Here is a 21,455-nt window from a genome sequence, read left to right on the forward strand (position 1 = left end):
CTTTGTTTGAAGCACTTTAAGCACTTTAAGTTTACTACAGGCTTTGGGTGGATTTAACTCCGTCAGTTTACCTAATTTTCCTATACTTGACTGCCTTATCTGGTTATTTGGAAGCTGATCATCTTTGTACCCATTTTAAAAAATTGTTTTTCATTTCTATTTAAAAAAAAGTGATTAGTATTTGACTTTTTGTTTTGCATTTTTGTGTATTTTGAGAAAGATGCAATTAGGACTGATGTCGTCCTTTGTGAGTTTATAAAAAGATAAATGTTCTACACAGAATTTATAATGCTCACTTTATGGTGCCGATGTCCATGTTAGTTGTTTTATAAAAACATTTGTGATGTTTTTAAATTTTCATGAAAAAATGTTAAATAAACAAAATGTAAAGTAACTGAATTTCCGTACTTTTTTTTTTTAGTAGTCTACACTCACAACATATCTTTTAATTAATAATCAGATAATTTGAGTTTAGGTTGTAATATAATTGCATTGTGTTGCATCAAAATAATAAACTACAAGAAACACAAAAATATTGAAATTAAAGTATACAGTCTTTGAGTAAAGCTCAATTAATAAAATATAAAATATAATTTAAAATTTTTAGGTTAACAATAAATACAAATTTTGAGTACCCCATACTTAGAAGATATGAGTTTTTGTACTTAAATCTTTTGAGGTAATCAGTTTCCACAAAAGTTTTAAGTTCAGTCAACTTGTTCGGGTTTACAGTGTACCTCACGTTTATCAAAGTACTTCGATGCAGTGCACACAGGCACCACATGCTGCAGTTACTGCAGACACATGCAAAAGTCATCCTAATATCTTTGCAAAACATTAAAATTAAAATTGCTGTTACTGAACCTCACAAGTAAATTTAAGGCGATTTTGCGGTTCAGGAATAATGATAAATAATTCAACAAAGTGGGATAGGGTCACAACGTTCTCCGGCACTACAAGTCCCGTCAGGAGTACTGCGGGAATACCTATTTTTGAAGGGAAGGGGGAGATTATTTTGAATAAACTGATAAACAGCGCGGGCAGAAGAATAGATGACGTTATCTTCACAAATCTGGACGGATAAGGTCGGAGGTAAAGGCTACGGTACCACCGGGACCCCCACCTCTCTCTCCGGCTGCTCCTTTAAAGCCGAGCGGAGTGCTGATCAGAGCTGACGGGGAACAGTTTGGAGCTGGAGCGGATAGGAGAAGTTGCACCGCCCCGGTTCAGGCAGCAGGGCTGGAGCAGATAAAAGCTCAGATAGTGATTGAAAGTGATGGTAAAAGGATTTAGCCCAGGCATTAACCGAGGGGGAGAGAGGGAGAGAGAGAGAGAGGAGGGAGGGAGATATTTTCCATAAAGCCTTTTTTTTCCTCCTCTCTTTCTTTCTGCCCTTGAGCATAAACCCGAGCTTTGTAAAAGTGGGAAAAGGAAGTGGAGAGGAGGGGAAGAAGGGCGGGCACAAGCCTTTTTTTCACAAACTCAATATTTTATACTTTTGATACTCCTTGACGCTGGATTTCAGTCCTGTTTTCGCAGCCGTTTCCAGATCTAGGACACCGATCTACCGTGCGCAGCCATCTACGCTGTGATCAAAAAGTATCCGTCGGACGGCAAAAAAAGGGAAAAAAAAGAAATAAAACAGAAAAAGAAACCAAACAAACAGCGAGCCGGCTGATAACGGGAGTACAGTGAGGACCGCGGCGGGGGACGAGTACACTGGATGGTAAAGGGGATTTTTTTTTTTTTTTTTGGCCAAACAGGGGGGGTGGACGTGCACGCACTCCGAGCAAAGTGCTGACCTGCCCGACAGATGCATGTCAGAAGTAAGTGTTTTATCTGATTAAAGCATTTCACAGCGGGATGCGTTTGTTGCGAAAGCTCTGCGAAGTCAGACAAGCACCGGAGAGCTGCTGATGAGTTGTAGCCTCCACAATATCCGGAGCACTTCAGGATGTTCGGGGGGACTGGCAGCATAATTCATTCTGCTTTAGACAAACGCGCTGATGCATTCATTCTTGAGCGTGCATTATAGCCCGCACACATACATATATATGTAAAATTGGAGTGATGCTCCACGGAAGGATGCACTACTGTAGAAACTGACACACCCCTGCGAGACTGCCAGTGCCGGGCCGGGAAACAGCTTTGGCGACTTCACTTGACAAGTGAAGTAAGTCACCGGGTGTGCATGGGATAGGCTGTTTAAGCACCAGACTTCCTTTGGTGTGGGATGACGGGCGGATTATAAGCAGTGAGTCCACGCTGCAAAAAGGGGGGGAAATCATCATGAGTAGCTATTCATTTACTCGGCCTAAAATGGAAACATAGTTAATACAAATAATATTAGTTTATTTATTTATATTAGCGAATAACTCAATTAGCAGTTTGTTTCTCCGGAACTTTATTATCACACCAGTTACTGATGTGCTGAAGCAAAGCTGAATTTTGGATAGGCCCGAGGTTGATGAAGTATAAATGAAATGACACTACGCTGAAGAACGTTCTTGAACTAGACTGTGGATGAGTCACTCTTTATTTTTTGCACCATTTGCCGGGTCATAAAGTAAACAGATTATATTGGGCTATTAAATACCTCTTGCCGACGGATATTTCTTGCAGTGCAGTTATTACCATCTGTATAGTCCACTCTCTGTCGCCGGTATTGGAGCAAAAAAAACACACACGCACAGGCGGCACCCGGCAGCAGCACGTGTTTTTACGCATAAGGTTATCCACGCGGTGTGGCGTTTTTTTTCTGTTCTTTCTTTTATTTTAACACTCAGATATTCGGGCTGTATGTAAAACAAACTCCTTGTAACTAACTGTTCGTGGCATATATTCACTTTAAATGTTTTCATAGTTTGGGGGCAGTTGTGATGTTTTCCAGAGTAAATCAGTGGGATTTGTTGCATTTTTAATCTGACACCGCGAATTAAAAGCTCAACGTTACTATAAAAATGACATTTCGAAGACGGGCACTTAAGTTTTATCGAGCATAGTCCTGTCAAATGCCACGTGTATTTATTTGCAGTGAAATTAAGAATGCGAAAAATTGCGGACACAGGTATTAACCTATTATTTATGCCCCCCATTTCACCTCCAGGACAATCGGAAGAGCTCAACAAATCTGAAATGTCCAATGGATACATCTGGAGACGCATCAACTTCTCCTCCATCCTCTCCAACTAGCTCCGCCGTTTCCCTGAAGGACACCGCTCTGTGAGACATGGATCCGCGCAAACATCTCCCACCCAACTCCCTGCAACACTATGGTTAGAGTGCATGCCGAGACTCCTCTCCGTAACATTATCCACCCCCACGCCCACTGCCCATCTTCCTCAGGAAATCAGCCATCAAAACAGTGAAGTGTCCTGCTTTCCTTTCCTCTTTGGGGCTGCCAATAACTGACGAGAAACGCTGAGAGAAAGCTGCCGATTCAGTGTTTCGTTTTGGGGAATTAATAAAGCTGGAGGCAGGTGATGTCAATTTACCCTGACCTCTCCATTCCAAACACAGCAGTATGGTGGTAGGGATGTGCACTCGTTCCCTATGATTATCGCTCCATGCTCGTAACCTGTCCTCTGAGCTCCGTGGCCCCCTCACCCTGTGCCGGACCCCTCTCCAAATACCCCCCCAGCCTGCCATGCTCCTTCAGGCTGTGTTGCTGCTGCTGCTGCGCTGCTTGGCCTCCACTCTGGGCCAGTACGAACTGTGCAAATCCCTGGTGAGCACGGACGAGGGCTCGGTGTGGGAGCATTACGCCTGCCAGCCAAAACCTAGGTCCATGAAAGACTTTATGCGGATCAAGGTGGATCCGCCTGGGATCACATGTGGAAGGCCACCGGAGAGGTTCTGCACTCTGGTGAGTCCATGTCAGGGCTTGTATCATATATGTTTCACTTTTATTAGTGACTTTAAAATGTAGGATATCGTAATAATAATGTTTCAAAGTGGTAAAAAAAATAGTGACCAGGAACACATGGGCCACATGCACAGTAGCCTTGGTCTTGAATGAAATGCACCTAAAAGTGTTGAAATAAAAGTTGAAACTATTAGTTTGGAAATCACCAGCTCACAGGGCTGAAGCGTAAAAGAGTAATGACAGGCATTTCTAACTAAGGTCAGAGCAGGATTCACACTGTAAAAGCCCCAGGGACCCGAAAGGAACGACACAAGTGCAATGACTGGGGACTGACCTAAAGGTGTTGTTTACATTACTATGGACTTGCCAGCCCGGTGTCCGGTTTAATTTAGGGCTTCTAGAGGGGCTCGCATTTCCTGTGGTAAAATGCATACACTGGGACCTTAGTTCCAAGGACACTAAAGGGTGAGCTGCAGGAAAACTTGTTAAAATGTCTGCTACAGCAGTATTTAACACACTTTAGCCTGGAGGCTACTCCCAACTAATGTAGGTGTAATAATTAGAAATAAGGGTTATAAAATCGTACGAATGAAATTAAGCTTCCTCCCGCCTCTTCCGTGGAAAGTTTTATATCTGAGGTTTGACTCATGATTTGACTCACAGCACGTGTATGTGTGTGTGTGTGTGTGTGTGTGTGTGTGTGTGTGTGTGTGTGTGTGTGTGTGTGTGTGTGTGTGTTGAGTGCGTGTGTGAGACAAGTTCACCCTCTTGATGATCAGCCCTGCTGTCGCTGAGTGTCCACTCACTGGCAGGGCCAGTACCGGGGGTGCCAGACCCGTCTCAACAGCCCTGAGTCAATCTCACAACAAGTGTCTCCGCAGAGCGTTGGTCGGCCGACAACACATTATAAAATCATGTCATGCTGTTAATTAGGTGTTTATATTCTGAGTGACTGGAGACTTGTTAGTTGTTAAGACGATTTTGCAAACAGCCCTCCACTCTTGTCTGCCTCCCTTCCTCCCACATAGGCTGGCATTTGGGGGGTGGAGGGGTCATTTGACAGGAGCAGCAGAGGATACTGTGGTTTTCGGATACCTAATGGTTAATGATTTGTTTAACAGCGGAAACCACTGTTGTCTTGAGAGAAGCCGCTCATGTGACTTATCCTGAGAGGGGAGATGGACATAGCTAGTGGAAAGAGTGTGGCGGGGGGGGGGAAAGAGAGAAGTCAGGAGAACTGCTCGCTGCCATAACGTATTGACGTCTGCCCCCTAATGGCCTCAGCCTGGAAACTTCTATAACTATGTTTCTGAGTGAGCAATGATGAAATATTGATGGACGCCTTAATGGGCTTCCTTACAAGGACTGGCCAGCGTCTCTCGTTCTCGGGGATCCAGAGTGGTGTTGCTTGGTAGATGAGACAGAAAGAGAAAGAGGAATGGAGGGCGGGACAGGAAGGAGTCTGGCCTTAGTCAGCAGTTTCACATCGGATTGGGTCTTTAGAGCAGAAAGTTCTTGTTCTTCTCAGGTCGTCGGTGGTTGTGGGGGGATTTAGAAGCAGCGCTCCCCTCTAAGTGCATTAGATGGGGAAGCTGTCAGATAAAAGTTTACTTAAGAAGCAAGGGATGTCAGAACAGCGGGTTTAATTCTGTACCGTGACTATATTCTTGTCATCACTTTAAGTCCTCATTCTGATTTGTAATGACCCATGAAATCTGTTCATTTTCGCTACAGAATCACTGAGCACTGAGGTCAGGATGCGATCGTGGTTAGGGTTAGGCTTACAGGGCTTTAGTTAAGGGGTTAGGGTCTGGCGTGATGGTGTTTCCACATCACAAAACAATGACATCACAACAATGTGATTGGTCGCTTGCAATGCTGAACCTTAATTTTAATAATCCAGGAACAGCACCAACACGGGGATATCATATTGTGCTTCTTTCTGCTGCACATGCCAAACAGGTATTGGTTGAGTGATATTAGGATACAGATCATTTATTTTCAAGCAAGTGCTATATTTTTCTTCCCCCTCTTCCTCTTCCTCTTCCTCTTTCTCCCCTCCCACCCTTACAGATTTGGCAGCTTTACAGAAAAGCCAGTTTCTTATCTAATTGGTGTACATTTACATTCACTCATTCAGCAGTCCCACAAGTCAAGAGAAAGTCAGGGCACTCTGGAAAAAAAAAGAAAAAGCATCACCCAAAGCGCAGAGCTGCTCACTCTTAATAAGACTACAGACATACTGCGGAAGATGTAAAATAATTTTTCCCCCCTCCACTTCTCTCACTCTACGACTGCTATGTAGCAGTTGTAGTAAAAGAACAAAAGCTGGGGGAGAATTTACTTTTGGGGTTTTGATGTGGAGGCATGCTGTAGCTCCGTCCACCCCCTCCCGCTCACATTGGTTTACAGTAGTTTTTTTTTTGCTCCCTCCATCTCCACAGGGATGCATTTTTTCTACTCTATTTATCTCTCTTGTTCCCTGGGAATGCAGCATCCTTTCTCCTTTGCCAAACAGGCCAGCATGTTGGCTTCTTTCAACATGACGGGCTTCCAAGCACTTTGACAAAGATGCTACTGTCACTAGTGCTGTGTTAGGAGCTTCAGTAGTCTCTTTGTAGCTTCTCTGTACGGCAGCTGCTATGGAGTTGTAGCTTGCAGTCGAGGGGCGATGGTCTAAGGAGATTTGAGGCAGCACGGTGTACTGGTGGATAGGTAATAATGAAGAAGAAGTAATAATGATCCAAGCTTAGCTAAGCAGATAGATGAAATCAACACTAAATGCACACGGTGTTGATATATATTAAAAAACAATGTAGCATTCAAAGAGGTCTCACCGTACTGTTGTTTGTTATTTTGTCTCTCGGTTTTGAACCAAAACCTTCAATCAACGCTCTCCCTCGGGGCGGAGAACATAGAGCAGCTGAATGCAAATGGGTAGCGTGCATGTGTACTGGAATGTACAGTGAACCAGCAGGGCTGCATGAAACGTGCACGAGTTGGCCAACAGTGCACACTAGTATGTCTAAGAAAGACACACACAAAAAACATGCGCGCACAGACGCACACACACCTTCCTGTTTCAAAACACATTTGCCCATTTTAGAAGGTAGAAATCTGCCAGCTCTAAAAATAGACATGATAAGAGAGAGAAGCCGCGCAGCAGCGGAAAGGGAGCATGCAGGAAGGGGAGGAAGATGGCAGCTGGTAGCGTGGATCAGTGCATCCCAGACTGGGCCTATGGCCATACTTCATACTCCCTGCCCAGTGTAGCCATGCCAGGCCCGGCTGGCTTGCCCTGCCCAGCAGCGGGACTTCAAGGCTGCGCAAAAGGGCCACCCACATCCAGCAGTGGGCCATCGTCAGTCAGCCTCCCTGGGGGTGAAAGATAGCTCAGGTGGCCACTGTCCTAATAATACACCCATGGAGGTGAATTTGGGCACAGCATGAGCAGCTTTGACAGCGCAGGGGCATAATTATCGAAGGGAAAAGAGAGAGAGAAGGGAGCGGACAGCTAAAGAGAATGACAGAGTGTGACTATACAAACAAGGCAGGAGGGGGAGGGTGCGGTGATGTAATGGCATGGCTTGCTTCCCCCATTAGGACACAGTTGAAAGTGATCAGAGAGTGTTTAGATGTGTTGGCAGAACGGGAGGATAGTTATAAGTGAGATTTATCCCTGACTGAGGTGAAACTAAGAGGGATTGGCTGCAGGGCTTAGACAGTCTGAGGTGAACTTAGCAAAACACCTTGTTTAACCTATCAGGATGTGTGGAGAGGAGTAATGCTTAGTACTGAGGGATGTGTTGAGTGGGGATACTACTACGAATGCAAGAAGCTTTCATGTATCCGTCCAGTGTACAAGAGATTGAGTGGCAACAGTGTAAGGAGGATCCTTTAAAAGTCTGGGTTAGAAAATTCAAACAAGGGCAAGGATGCAGCATCCTGCAGCTGTCCAAACGCTTCAGTGTATCAGAATCTATCAGAACAGACAGAGAAAATACAGATATCCCCTGGAACAGCCTATTGACAAGTACTTGGTATGATTTCCTTTGATTTGAAGAGTTTTTGGCCCCCCGGCTCTCACTACAATCCACATGTTCTTACACTAAGGCAAAGCACCCCCCCCCCCCCCCCCCCCCCAAAAAAAAACAAATAGTTTGATGTCAACTTTCTAAAAGCCTTTAAAATCAAAAGCAACCCTCCACTCTCCTGCATCGCTTTCCCGCACTTGCACACGAGCATACTTCCTGTGCTAACTTTCAGGATGATTTGAGGTGCATATAAGAAGTTTTCAGATTAAGGTTTTCAGTGAAGCTGTGAACACGGATCATCTTGGTTTACCAAAAAATCTATAAGGGAGAAGTAGTGACTAAAGTGTTTTCAAAAGCAAAGATTGAAAGTATGAGGACGCCCAGGCTTACAAATACCAGAGTTTGACATTTATTTCTCTTAGCGCAGCTCCTCAGTTCAAAAAGTGTGCAGAAGAAAAAGATGCACAGTTCTGCTCAAAAAGATTAAAAAAAAAAACAGACATTTTTTAAATCTGGCTGATGTCCCCTTCAAGGCAGTCTTCTTGGGTAGCAGTTCACTGTTTTCTATTTTTAGATCACTCCAGTGTGTCAAAAAGGTTGTCTTTAAAGTCACAGGACATAGGACTGGTGGTGAGCAAACTTTATGTTACTGCTGCCTAAAAGATTTGATGGAAGGATGGCACATGCAGTTCAGGTCGCTTCTGCCTAATGTTCTCTGTCAGATGCCTACATTAGTCTTGACAGTCTGACTCTCGGGGTTGACTTCACAAAGAACGACCCATGAATTTTTAAAAAAACATAACATCAACAACAGCAACGAGTTCCAGGAAGTGATTTAAATATAGCAACAAGGAAGCAGTGCAGATGTGCACAAGAAGAAGGAGGGATAAGCCAACTTTAAATTAGGTGTAAAAGTCAGTTTAAAGGACTTAAAGGTACAGTTTGTAAAATTCGACCACCAGTTGTCAGTAGATTTCAATTCAAGTGTATCATTCTAGCTACAGTGGCTGCTGTAGGACAAACATGTTTTAGGCAAGCAAGCGAGATAAGAAACATTTAATTTTGATTCCATCCCATAACAGATAGATTCACTATATTACTGTTTGTGTAAAAAAACAATTTTTCTAAACATTATATTTTAAAAATGGATATGTGTCAATTAAATACTTTGCTATATTTTCAGTTTTTACCCTCAAGTCTTCTCGAAAACTCTGGCTGCTTTTCATCTGTAGAACCGAGATAGCAAAGTAAGTTCAGACTTGATCTGAGTTTTTTGCATTCTGGCTATGCTGTCAGGCTGTTTACCTCACAAAGTTTACTTGTCAATATCGTGGGTGAAAACATCCATGTCTATTTACCCTGGAAGAGAAGAAGAAACTTTGTGAAAGCAGTCCAATACTCTCCAATGACATTGATATTGAGGTGAGGGGTGAGGATGTCTTGAATTTTATGCTGGTAAGCGGTGCTGTTTTTGCTGCGCTAATGAAACTTTGTTGGACTCAGACACTTAGAGAACGAATTCTCATAAAAGATGAGAAATTATTCAAACTGTGCATTGGAGTGAGAGTGTGATTCTTAGGACACTCAAGCCTAACGTTAGCTGGCGTAATGTTAGCTTATAACCAGCTGTTGTTGTTTAGTTGGCGCGTTGTCATCTGTCCAGAAATAGCAGGGTTGCATGTCCAATTTTAATGTGTAATTAAAATTTTCCTCCACTTTTTGGCATACTACAAATGTGGCCGATCTCTAGCCACAGACATAAAACACAATCAGACAGAATTGCATTTTCTATATCAGCCTCTGTAGTTTGTTGCCCCATCATCTACAATACAATGTATTTTTAATGGATTCATTCTCAGTTCCTAACAAAGCATACAAGTGCAAGTACAATATTATCTTTGTCTTTTAAACAAAATCTACAAACAACTGTCTGCATCTTTAAAATAAAACTTCATGCAGCTTAAGAGGGATCCGAGAAAGAAGCGGGGACCTACCTCAAGTGATCCGTCAGTGTCAGTTGCAGTGGGCCAAAGATTGTAAAGCTGTCATGACAAAATACTTGGAGGTGTGACATAAAAGCTTGCCACACTTCTATATCCCACCCCTCATCCCCACTTGAGGTTAGCCACCATTAGCATAACCGGTGCGCCAACTCTCAACTCATAGCTGTCAGTGTAGGCAAGTTAGACATGATCAGAGATGGGCAGTAACGCGTTACAAGTAACTTTTTTTTACAGCGAAAAAACCCCCCTAAACTTCCAAGCAAGCACCGAGTGCGCAACGACATAATGGGAAATTCACAGAGAAACTCGCGGATTCTTCAACTGACCACGGCACACCTGCACCAGGGTAAACCTCCGCCTACCGCAGTCCTGCTTTACAGGTGAAAATAGAACAATAGGACCGCTAGTCTTTGACTTTATTTATTTTCTGCTGTGTTTTACTTGCATCTATTTGAAAGAGTGAGTGTAAACACAAAAAATATTTTATTTTATGTGCTGGAATGTGTAGAAAATAGGTTTAAATGTTAAACTAATTTATTCAAGTCAGACAATGTTGCATATAATTAAATTTTTGCTTGATGCATAAAGTTAAAAGATTAAAACTGATAAAACAAGTTAAAAAAAAGAGACTTTTCCATTTGATTACATTTTGTATGATGGATTATGTAGAAAAAGTAGAATTGGGCTGAAAGATCTATCGCTTTATCACCTCTTCAGGTTGTAAATCGTGTTTTTAAAAAGTAACTAAGTAACTAAGTAATTAATTACTTTTGAAAATAAGTAATCAGTAAAGTAACGGGATTACTTTTTGGGGGAAGTAATCAGTAATTAGTTACTGATTACTTTTTTCAAGTAACTTGACCAACACTGGACATGATATATCTGATTCTGTTATATGAGTTTTAATGCTTTTCTTAAATTGTCAACTGTGAATTCAGCTGTGTTTGCAGACTGCATTTGAGATAAACTGCTAGTGCAATATTTAAAAAATACAGAAAGGTAAAGAAAATGATATAAAGATCTCTGTTGCACAGTTCACATCTCATCTCTTCTGCCTTACCTTACCTACATCTCAACTACCATTGGTTTAGATTTTACAACGGACCCTGAATCCATCTAATCGCTACACTTGGAGACAACAGTAACTCTGCCAGATATTTTGGATCTGCTATAAGCACTGCCTGAATTCTAAGATATGTTGCTAATAAAACTCGTGCTGGTTCAACTGCGGTAATTTGAACAGGACAAGCTCTGCTGCTGCTTCAGATCAGCGTGGTGTCGCCGCTTGGTCCTTCTTATTCTCTCCTCCTCCTCATGCACAATCACACATGCCTACAGTAAACATTTACTTTTTCCTGCCTGCGCACACACATGCACACGAATACACGCACACAGACATAAACAACACCCGCCCACACAAACACACACCTAAGACACTTTTACACTTGCCAACTGCTGTTTTGCACCCAGCAAGACATTTTCCAGCAAGCGGATAATCACTTTTTCAGGTAAAGTAAAAGGTTTGTAATCCTTTACATGTACAAATACACAGTTACGTACGCTCGCTGGCAACACACACACACACACATACTGATGTACTGTCTCCATCCAGGGTAACAAGAACTTGCAGCATGATGGAAAAGCTTCCAACAAAATAAAAGATTACGTTATAAGTGAAAAAGCAATATCTCTTTCTCTTCCCCTCTGTGCCCTTTTTAATGGGGAGGGCCATTTCATTTGATGTTTCTCCAAAATAAAATAAATTGCGTTCTCTGAGTGAGGGTCGGTACCTCTATTCCCCTCGCTAGCAATGTATTGTGGAAACCTCTATAAGTGGAGGTAGAAATAAAGCAGACAGCGTGATAGAGAAAGGTGGCAACAGAAAATATTTCTTGGGAACACAACTAGTCATAAGAGCAAAGGAAGGGACAGAAATGTAAAGGAAAATTTTTTGCATACTTCTTTGTGAATGGATGGTGGACTTTTTCTTTTTCTTTACAGAACAAGAGTTGTTTCGTCGCTCCTGATGTGTTCAAAAACAAGGCACACAGCCGTAGCATGAGCCACATTTTTAGCACTTGAGGTATTTCTAATGATCATTTAGGATCTCACTGTATTCCTGTGAGTGAAAACAAGAAAGCCACTGACGGCAGGGGCATCATGGCGGCTGTTGTCGTGGAGACGGGATCCCGGTGAGGATAATTGCTGGAGGGGCTTAGCAGTGCGGGCCACCTGCCGCAGCATTTGGCTGGGATCTGTGTGTCTGTGTGCTTCTGTGAGGGAAAAGATTGTGTTTGCTGGTGTGTGTGTGTGTATCCTGGAATATAGTGATATATATATATATATATATATATATATATATATATATATATATATATATATATATATATATATATATATATATATATATGTATGTATGTTGAGCCTGGCTGGGGAATAAGGAGGTGGAATAAGGAGGACACGGGCAGACAAAGGGCTTAAACATAACCTCATGTAAGTCTCTCACGGGGGATAAAATCTTCCAGCTTATTACAGTACATATCACCTCCAGACTAGTTAATCCTAAAGGGCCGGCTGAGGTCGGAGGAGGTTGGCGAACGCTTTCGACCTGATGCTGTAAAATACTGTAATGACTCCCTCATGTTGTCTGGTACTCACATGCTTTCTGTGTCAGACAAAACAGGAAATGCTATCACCGGTACACTTCAGGAGCTAACCTATATGTGCTCTATCTGGGACTGTGTGACAATGCGATCATTTTCAATCGGATTTGTAGGTCAAGGGTCATCCTCAGAACAACAGGCGTACTAATCTTACTTTGAGTGTGTGTAAACACGTGTGTGGACGGGTCTGGATTGAAGGGCACAGAAGCAGCTGATCCACCACGGAGCTGCTACTCTCACTCCGAGGCTCGCTATAACCCTCTTCATCTGATCCTAATTACTTTTTCTGGTTGCAGTTGTTTATGAGCATTGTAGATGATCATCTTAAGTGTGTTTGCGCTGACAGCGATCTCGATGTGAGTCAGTGCAAAGAGAGATAATTGGGTTATCAGATGGGGAACAATGCTGCTATGTTGCTCCAGTGAGCAGAGAGATAGATTATCTGCAGTTTCTGGTATAAAGATACCACTGCTGTGTCTTCACATGCATTATGATCCCGCACAGTGTCTTTTGTGCCATACAGCTTCTCTCAGCACCAGCTCAGCGTTTGCTTATGTTTGGAGTTTTCCCCACTCTGCACTGTCACCATAAATCAGATGATTTATAATCTCAGCCTCGCAGGATTGTAACTTTTGCTTTTGTTATCAGGCCACTAGAGTGAGCTTGAGTGACTGCTCACTTTTCTGTAGCGCAGTCCAATGACTTTATTCAAGAGGGCTTGGCAATAGATGCAAAGAAGCAGCGACACGTGATACGCACTTGCAAGGTTCATCAATATTGTGCAGTACTGCTTTCACAGAAAGAAGAAACTGCTGTTTCATGTGATACTCCACCCAAAATCTTTATGGAACTGAAAGGTGGCTGTAGAAAGCTTGATTTCTTTTTAGTAGGGGGGGGAACCAAAGGAGCTTCTCTGACCGCTTCTCCTACTCTCCATCTGTATTCTCAATATATTACAAATACTCAGATATCCATGAAACGTTTGCACCTCAGACCCAACTCTGTCAAGCTTGTTAGCAGCTGTGTCATCTTGATGTTCAAGCGCCCCTTCAAATTCTATACAACCAACTTTTAAACCCTGCAGGGTCAGTGTTTGATCGTCGAAACACAAATTTGTGGTGAAATCATCAGGCGACCAAATTTAGCCTTGTTAAAATTTAAGCAGCAGCACCATTACATTACTCTACATTAAGGCTTCTATCCATGGTGTAATACACTTTTTCAGTTCAACATGTAGCCATGACTACAATTTGATAAATGGCTACACCAAAAGTAATTAGATCTCAATTGATCGAATGACTACTATATTTGCATAAATAAATTCATTACATTTTGACAATATTTTAACAACACACATTATATGTGCATTGAATTTTAGCCAGGACCAAGAAATTGGTATTATCAAGAGAAAAATGTTTTTTTCTTTCTTTCTTTTGGTCTAATTAATACAAGAATAAACAATATGGCAGATCCTTGTGATAAATTGTTAAAACATCTCATTGGTTGTTAAGGCTCATGATATGTGATGTTACAGGTCCAAGTAGGAAACTGTTCTTCTTCCCCACCTTCCACTAAACGCAACAACCCCCAGGGACCCATATCAGGTCCTCTTCTCTTCTCAGTATACATGCTCTAGCTTTCAGAAACACAATATTCCCTTATACCTGGATGATACTGAACTTTATCTACTTGCCACACTTGAAAATATCTTCTCAGTGAAAAAAGTCTTTGTCTCAAATTGTGGACCCTCCTTCAACTAAATGATACCAAAACCAAAACTATTGAGTTTGGTCCATCAAACTCCACAAATATCTTAACAAACACACCTGGTGCTCCTGGTTGAAAATCTTGGTGTTTCTATGGAAAGTTCCTTTATTAATCAAATCAGCAAACTCAGCTTTCACTAATTGAGAAGCATCACTTAATTAGAGCTGGTTTAGGCTCTAAAGGATATGGAAACATAAATCCACAGCTTTATCACCTCACAGCTGGACTCTAACTGGTACAAATAAAAGATAACATGTCACTTCTGTTTTGGCTTGGCTGTCCTGGCTAAATACAAAATTAATTTTAAAAAGGTTATAGGTTGTCTTTCAAGCCTCCCTGTGGATCAACTCTATTAATTTCAATCCATATTTTGCCTCTGGGTCCCTGAGGTCATTTTGTCAACAACTTCTCTCATTGGCCCCATTTTCACCTAAAAACGACTAAAGGTCAAACACTACAATTAGAAACAGCACAAACGCTAAAAGTAAAAATAATATGGGAGGATGAAAAAAGAGAAGAAGAAAGGGGAGGAAGCAGCGGAGAAGCAGGGACGGTAGAGGTGGAAGAAAAAAAGAGGGATATTTATACTCTCTAGTCCATCAAGAGCTTGTTAAGCACGCAGCGGTAAAACACAGAACGACAGCCAGATTTCGAATAAATAAAAGAATAAGGATGACATCAGCTGTAGAACTGCAATCAGTTACTACGAGTGGAGAAAACCAGAGAGGAGGATGAAAACACAGCTGAAGATTCATTATTGTAATTATGCAAACATAACGCTGTTATGGGAATCCTTTTTCACAAGGTACATAAAAACTTAAATAACAAATAAATATACTGACATAAATTTAAACACACATTCAATATATAAATACAATATACTGACATGTATTGTTTGTGACATGTTGAATTTTAAATGTGAAGTGATGTGTAATGAAAGAAGACAGTATATGAGGGCAATAGAGTGAATGCTTGGTCAAATAATACAAAGATATTTGTATTTGATGCAATTAGTGACTTCAGCTAAATATTGTAGAAAATCATAACTCTAACAGTCTAATTAGTGCATCTTGGGGGCATGGTTAGCCTTCTGAATGTAAAACAATCCAAACAGCACGAGAGCTGAGCTTTGCAAATTAAGCACCAAGAGAGATGGCTGCGGATCTGTGGGATTTCCTTATGTAAATATTTTTACTTGGGTGGTGATGGGGATGTCAGACAACTGGCTTAAAACAGTCAGCTGCATCAATTTCACTGAAACCTCTGCAGTGGTTTTAATATGACGAGCCAGCATCTGTGGAATTAAAGATGTATAAAACTTATTTGAAAAGTTGGTGGAGTTGCGACAACTCTTAATGTTAGTTGATGCTAACTTAGGCTCCTAGAAATTACATTTATCACACCATGTTTTTTGTTAATTAACATATTTGGCAAGTTACTAAAATGATTAAAGCCAAGCTATTTTATTTGCTTTTCGCTGGAATATGAGATCATGCAGAACATTGGTGTAATGACTATAGCACTGATATATTTTATAGTTATGTGTAGACAGTCAGAAATTGGGCTAGGAAAGGACTGTGGTCTGGTTTAATATATAAAATGTCTTGATACAAAATGAACTGAAGGCACAGCCTTGTCGCCTAAATCTACATAGAGATGGGAATCACTTGTCAGGAGCTGCAGCCCACCCTTTACCCTCCTCTCTGTGACTGTGCTGCAGTACATACACTAAATATAGCACTTCATTCACTCAACCCTGATCCCAAACATAATCCAGCCAAAGATTACATTTGTCAATGCTGAGAAAGCCGTGCTGTATCACGTATATAAAGTAGTAATGGACCTGATGTTTTTTGTTGGAGTTTTTTTCATTATGTTTTGTTTTTTGGGGGGTTGTTTCAGAATTTGCAAGCCTAAACAAGTGGAAGATGAATTTGTCTTACTGGTATCAAGGGAAGATGAGATGCATGAGATATTCTTACAGAAGCATTTCTCGTTGCAGGTGTAAAGAGGCTTGTAGCTCTCTGTGAGCAGCGTGACTAATCCTGTTGACTTTTAGTTGTGTAGAGGGGCAGCAACTTGAAAGTCTTGGCATCACTAGAAGAGGAGGATCAATTCTCTGGAGTTAAAAGTGCAGCAGCACTCTGCTGTCTATGCAAAGACAGTGATGATGCACGATCCTCTTGACCTTCACACTTCCTGTTGTGTTGTTTGGCAAGTTTACTTTTAAGCTATCTGTCCCTTGGTGCATTGGAAAGGCCCTCCATACACGTCTCTTTTTGTCTTTTTTGGGAGGATAATATGGAAGATTTTGGTGTTGAGCTGTGGATATTGTGGGAATAAATAAATATCTTTTGAATCAGCATTTGTACTGGGAACAAAGGAACATCCTGATGATTGTGAATAGAATTTGTAAATCCGTAGCTTAACATAATTTTCCGTTGCAGTAATGATGGCTGCAGCTACTGCAGGGACCACAAATCCATTTTTAAAGCAAAGACATTTTGTTGTCTTGTCAATTGAGAATTTGCTGAGCCTATTTAGGGCTGGATGACCAGAAGAGAAAAGCAGACAACTGCCCAAGGGACTCAAAGGGCCCCAGTGTCAATGTGAATTTGCAGTAATCTAATAAAAATGCAATTTTCGGGAATATGCACTGTATTATCAAGTATTCATTACTGTTCCTCTTGTTAGAGTCATTCCCGAACCCCGAATGAAATCCTTTCTGTCTGTCTTTATCTCTCTTTTAGGAGAACCCATACCTATGTAGTGACGAGTGCGATGCCTTAAATCCAGACCTTGCCCACCCTCCTCAGCTGATGCAGGACAATGAGCGCAACGGCCTACTTACCTACTGGCAGACAGTAACATGGCGAAACCACCCACTGCCCCTGCTGGCCAACGTCACCATGTCCTGGAACAAGAGTCTGGAGCTCACAGACGATATCCAGATCTCCTTTGAATATGGCCGCCCTACGATCATGGCTCTGGATAAGTCCATGGACCACGGACGCTCCTGGCAGCCCTACCAGTTCTATGCCGACGACTGTCTGGATGCATTCAACATGCCACCCAAACAAGTGCGCGATCTCTCACCTGCTAACATCACACGGGTCATCTGCACTGAGCAGTACTCGCGCTGGGTTGGCTCCAAGGCTGAAAAGAATGTGAAGTTTGAGGTGCGGGCACGATTTGCTGTGTTTGCTGGACCTCGGCTACAGAACATGGACAACCTGTACGCCCGAATGGAAAGTATGAAGGGACTGAAGGACTTCTTCACCTTCACCAACCTTAGGTTGAGGCTGCTCAGGCCTGCCCTCGGAGGTACCTATGTCCAGAGAGACAACCTACTCAAGTACTTCTACGCCATCTCCAACATCGAGGTACCTGCCAGGTGAGAGCCACTTTTGACTACATCTTGATACAAATTCACACCTTTGAATGTAAATCTGATTATGAACATAAGAAATTCTTTGGTGAGAAGAATACAAAACATGAAACTATTAAGAACTCCGTACAGGACAAAAAAAATAAATAAATAAATAAATAAAACTATTAAAAACATATGTGTTAAACTGAAGTTCACTAAGAGGAACATTTGCAAAGTATTAAAACTCAGACAGATTTATATATTTATAAAATGGGAGCCATTTTATTCGGTTTATCCAGTTATAATATCTTGATAAAATACCAGCATCCTTTTTAAAATCAAACATTACTCTTAATAAGAATAGCTTAACAAGGGTTAAAGGGTTTTGTCAAGGGCACAAATAAATGTTTGAGGATAGGAGCAGAAATCTCAAAGATGCTCAGCTGCTAAATTTCTGTAAAACACATTAAAGGCCTAGACCAGTCAGCAAACACCTGACAACCTCCAGCTGCTAATGAGAAATGTGTTCAAAATCCTGTGTTCAACAGCCAGCAACAAACAAACCCATCAGGGAAGACATGTTTTATGTATGCTAGCTACTTCTAGCTACTTCCTAGAAGTAGCTAGAAGTAGCTAGCAATGACTAAAGGTAAGCTGCAAAATATTGATATCATAATTTAAATAATCTTAAACTTTGTTTTAATTGAAAACCATTTTAACAATGACTTACATAGTCTCCAATCGAAATATTAAATACCAAAGCAAAACCACAACAGTTCAATTACATCAGTAACAGTTTTCCATTTCATATAACTTGGTAAGGGTCCAAATGCCACTGAATCTTTTATCAATTCTTGAATGTAGCTTTGTATTTTTTAAGTAACTAAAACTAGAAATATAAACTTATTCAATGAAGTTGAATGATGTTACATAATTTTATTTTGGTACAAGAAGCTAGAAATGATTCTTGCTGGGAATGTTATTGTATTTGCTTGATTTTTTTAGTAATTAATTGTTGCTTTATAAGCTGTATGTTGTCTGTAAACTTTGGATGTTTTCAGTCCAGTTGCTATAGGTGTACGAAATGAAGCACTTAGCCATGCATTTTGTCTTTACAAGCATTTGTGAAAGAATGAGTTGTTCTAAAGAGCGCCGTGAATTCAAGCGCCATAGTGTAATAGGATCCCACCATTGCTGCAAATAAGTTTGTGAAATTTCTTTCTAGGTGTTCAACAATCAAGAGTGGGTGGTATTATTGCAAAGTTAACATGTTTAGGAACCCCAGCAATTCAGCCACAAAGTATGAAAGTTAAAGGTTCGTCGGTTTAGTTTTAGTTTTTTAGCTTTGAGAATGATTTCCGTGTTTGAGTTTCGTTGTTAGTGAAAATGTTTTGTTTTTATTAATTTCAGTGGAAATTTGAAATTTTTTAAGTGAGAGGCGTATTTTTTGACATTGATTGTTCGGACACATTGACATTACATTCACACAACTCGACCAAAATAATGAAGGTCTTGATTCAGAGCGGCGAGGTTAATTAGTTCAAAATATTGATCTTATGTATGAAAATTTTAACTGGAGCCTTCTGTATGCATCACAGTAACGATCAACTAGACCATTTCTCTGCAGAACAGTCAGCACTCTGTTTAACTTAAAAAAAAAACACTGTACGCTTGCAGTCGTTGACGATATAGTGGGATGTTTCTCTGTACTCACACTATTTGGCAGAGTACAGTCAACGGCTTGGAGAGAAGCCGCTTGGACCGATAGACCAGTTTTTCAGGGTAGCTGATACAGAATTAGCTGGCACTGCAGCCACAGAATGCAACATCCAGCACCAGCTATAAAAGTGAAAGTGTTAATTTTACATGCGTACACTGTTTAATATGAGATTAGTGAATCTTCGCAGACCAGATCCAATATGGAACTGATCATATTTATGCTTGTAGTTCAGTATTACTTTTCCTGCACTCAGACATGACAGATAAGGTATGTTCACCTGCCAGTGAATGTACCCTCTGTTCTGACATTCAGCCACACACTTTCACACACAGCTACTGTGATCTGAGGGCATTTCAAATGACACCCCCCCACCAACCCCCACACCTCCACACATACTCTCTCTCAGCCTGAGTCCTGGTCTGGCTGTCACTGGCCTGTGAAGACAATGATTAATGACAGAAACACGTGGCCTCGGTGGTCGAACGTAAACCGCCATCCACATTCTGCCAGAGGAGCCGGGAACCCTTACATGGCAACTTTGTGACAGTGAATGATGCCCGGGCCGTCATGCTGCTGCTTAGCATCAACAAGCCATCTTTCCTGCCTTTCAGAATTCTTCCAGAATTATTATTCCAATCAATACAGCAGGCTGACATTTGAATGGTATTTAACATCCTTGTTGGGATGGCATGGACTCAGAAGAAGAAGGCATAATTTGTGCGTGTGTGTGTGTGTGTGTGTGTGTGTGTGTGTGTGTGTGTGTGTGTGTGTGTGTGTGTGTGTGTGTGTGTGTGTGTGTGTGTGTGTGTGTGTGTGTGTGTGTGAGAGAGAGAGAGAGAGAAGCAGACAGGGGTTGAGAGTGAGATGGGGAAAGTGAAAATGAGCTACTGTTTGAGTGAGGCGTTGACCGATGGGGCCTTTGTGTGTGCGTGTTTGTGTGTTTGTGCGTGTGTGTGTTGAGTCAAGGTATGGGGGTGGGGGGTGGGATGTCTGATAAAGTCCTGAGTGGATGCTGACACAGCACACGCACACAAACACAAACAGCCCTCTGGCAGTGGTGAAAGGGCCTGCAGGTATTGATCACAGCCACTTTTCAGGCTCAGCATAGCATCAGAGAGAGCAAGGGATCGACCCCTGGCTGCAACAGTCCCTCGCCAAACCAGAGCCGCAACCAAACTCCGAAAATGTAACAATCAACCATTTCTGGCTTTGATATATTCGAGCAAACGCTTTATTTAGTGGCCTACAAGCGCGCAGCATCTAAGAATTCATCATCACACATGAAATCCCCGCTGTGCCACTCTGCTTGAAACAGCTACACTTACACTGTTAGCTCGGGGGAAATTTCTCTTTGTGTACGTCTCTTAACTTCTCTCCTCATCCTCAGAGCCTGGCCAGTGGCAGCTGGTGATAGTGTCAGCGTGTGTTGGATCTGGTGACAGAGGAGCCAAATTTAGCTCTGTGGAGATGACTGAGGCCAGTCCGTCTTCCGCCCTGGCCACCCACACCTCCCGTAACATAATCAGTAATCAATAAGTTATTCTGGGCAGCCAGGAGGAGTATTAGGTGATAGTGGTGGGGGGTCCTCAACAGTACAGTACAATCAGGAGTGTCTGATGCTTACGGCTGGGAAATTGATTTTAGGGGAGCGAGACGATTAGTCAATGTTCCCTGGACAAAAGGCTAAGCCATTCCATCTCATCTCATCTGGCCTTAGTAACATATTAGGATTTCCAATGCTTAAAATTTGAATAATGAATATTCCACTCTGCTGGAGCTCCGCCGGGGACAGCGCGCTGAAATGGGTTTTATATGATCAAGCCCGAGTGGCAGTGTACCACAGGTCGCAGCAGTAATGAGATATGCTGGTGTTATCGATGGAGAGAGGCTTGTAGTCACTTCCTGACCGTATTGTATGTCCCCGGGCCTCTAGCTGTGGCTCTCTGACTGAACCCAGTTAAAAGTAATTATTATTGGTTAACTCTTTTTAAAAACCCAAACTGACCGCGGACAGAGACAGCAGAGCAAGCTGT

At 41.9% G+C, this 21,455-nt stretch overlaps 1 protein-coding gene across 1 annotated transcript in view; it reads left to right on the forward strand.

Annotated features, from left to right (window-relative positions):
- Positions 1 to 431: 431 nt before the first annotated feature.
- The window catches only part of ntng2b (netrin g2b), an 84,734-nt gene continuing 63,710 nt past the window's right edge, over positions 432 to 21,455 (forward strand). The window contains 3 exon segments of the mRNA XM_085414238.1: positions 432 to 1,826; positions 3,107 to 3,865; positions 17,083 to 17,726. Coding sequence (XP_085270364.1) covers positions 3,647 to 3,865; positions 17,083 to 17,726 — 863 coding nt within the window. The 5' untranslated portion in view covers positions 432 to 1,826; positions 3,107 to 3,646.

Source organism: Rhamphochromis longiceps, linkage group LG7 (genome assembly GCF_057381845.1).
Source record: "Rhamphochromis longiceps isolate RC_006_pf linkage group LG7, R_longiceps_female_GT1.1, whole genome shotgun sequence".
Taxonomy (NCBI): domain Eukaryota; kingdom Metazoa; phylum Chordata; class Actinopteri; order Cichliformes; family Cichlidae; genus Rhamphochromis; species Rhamphochromis longiceps.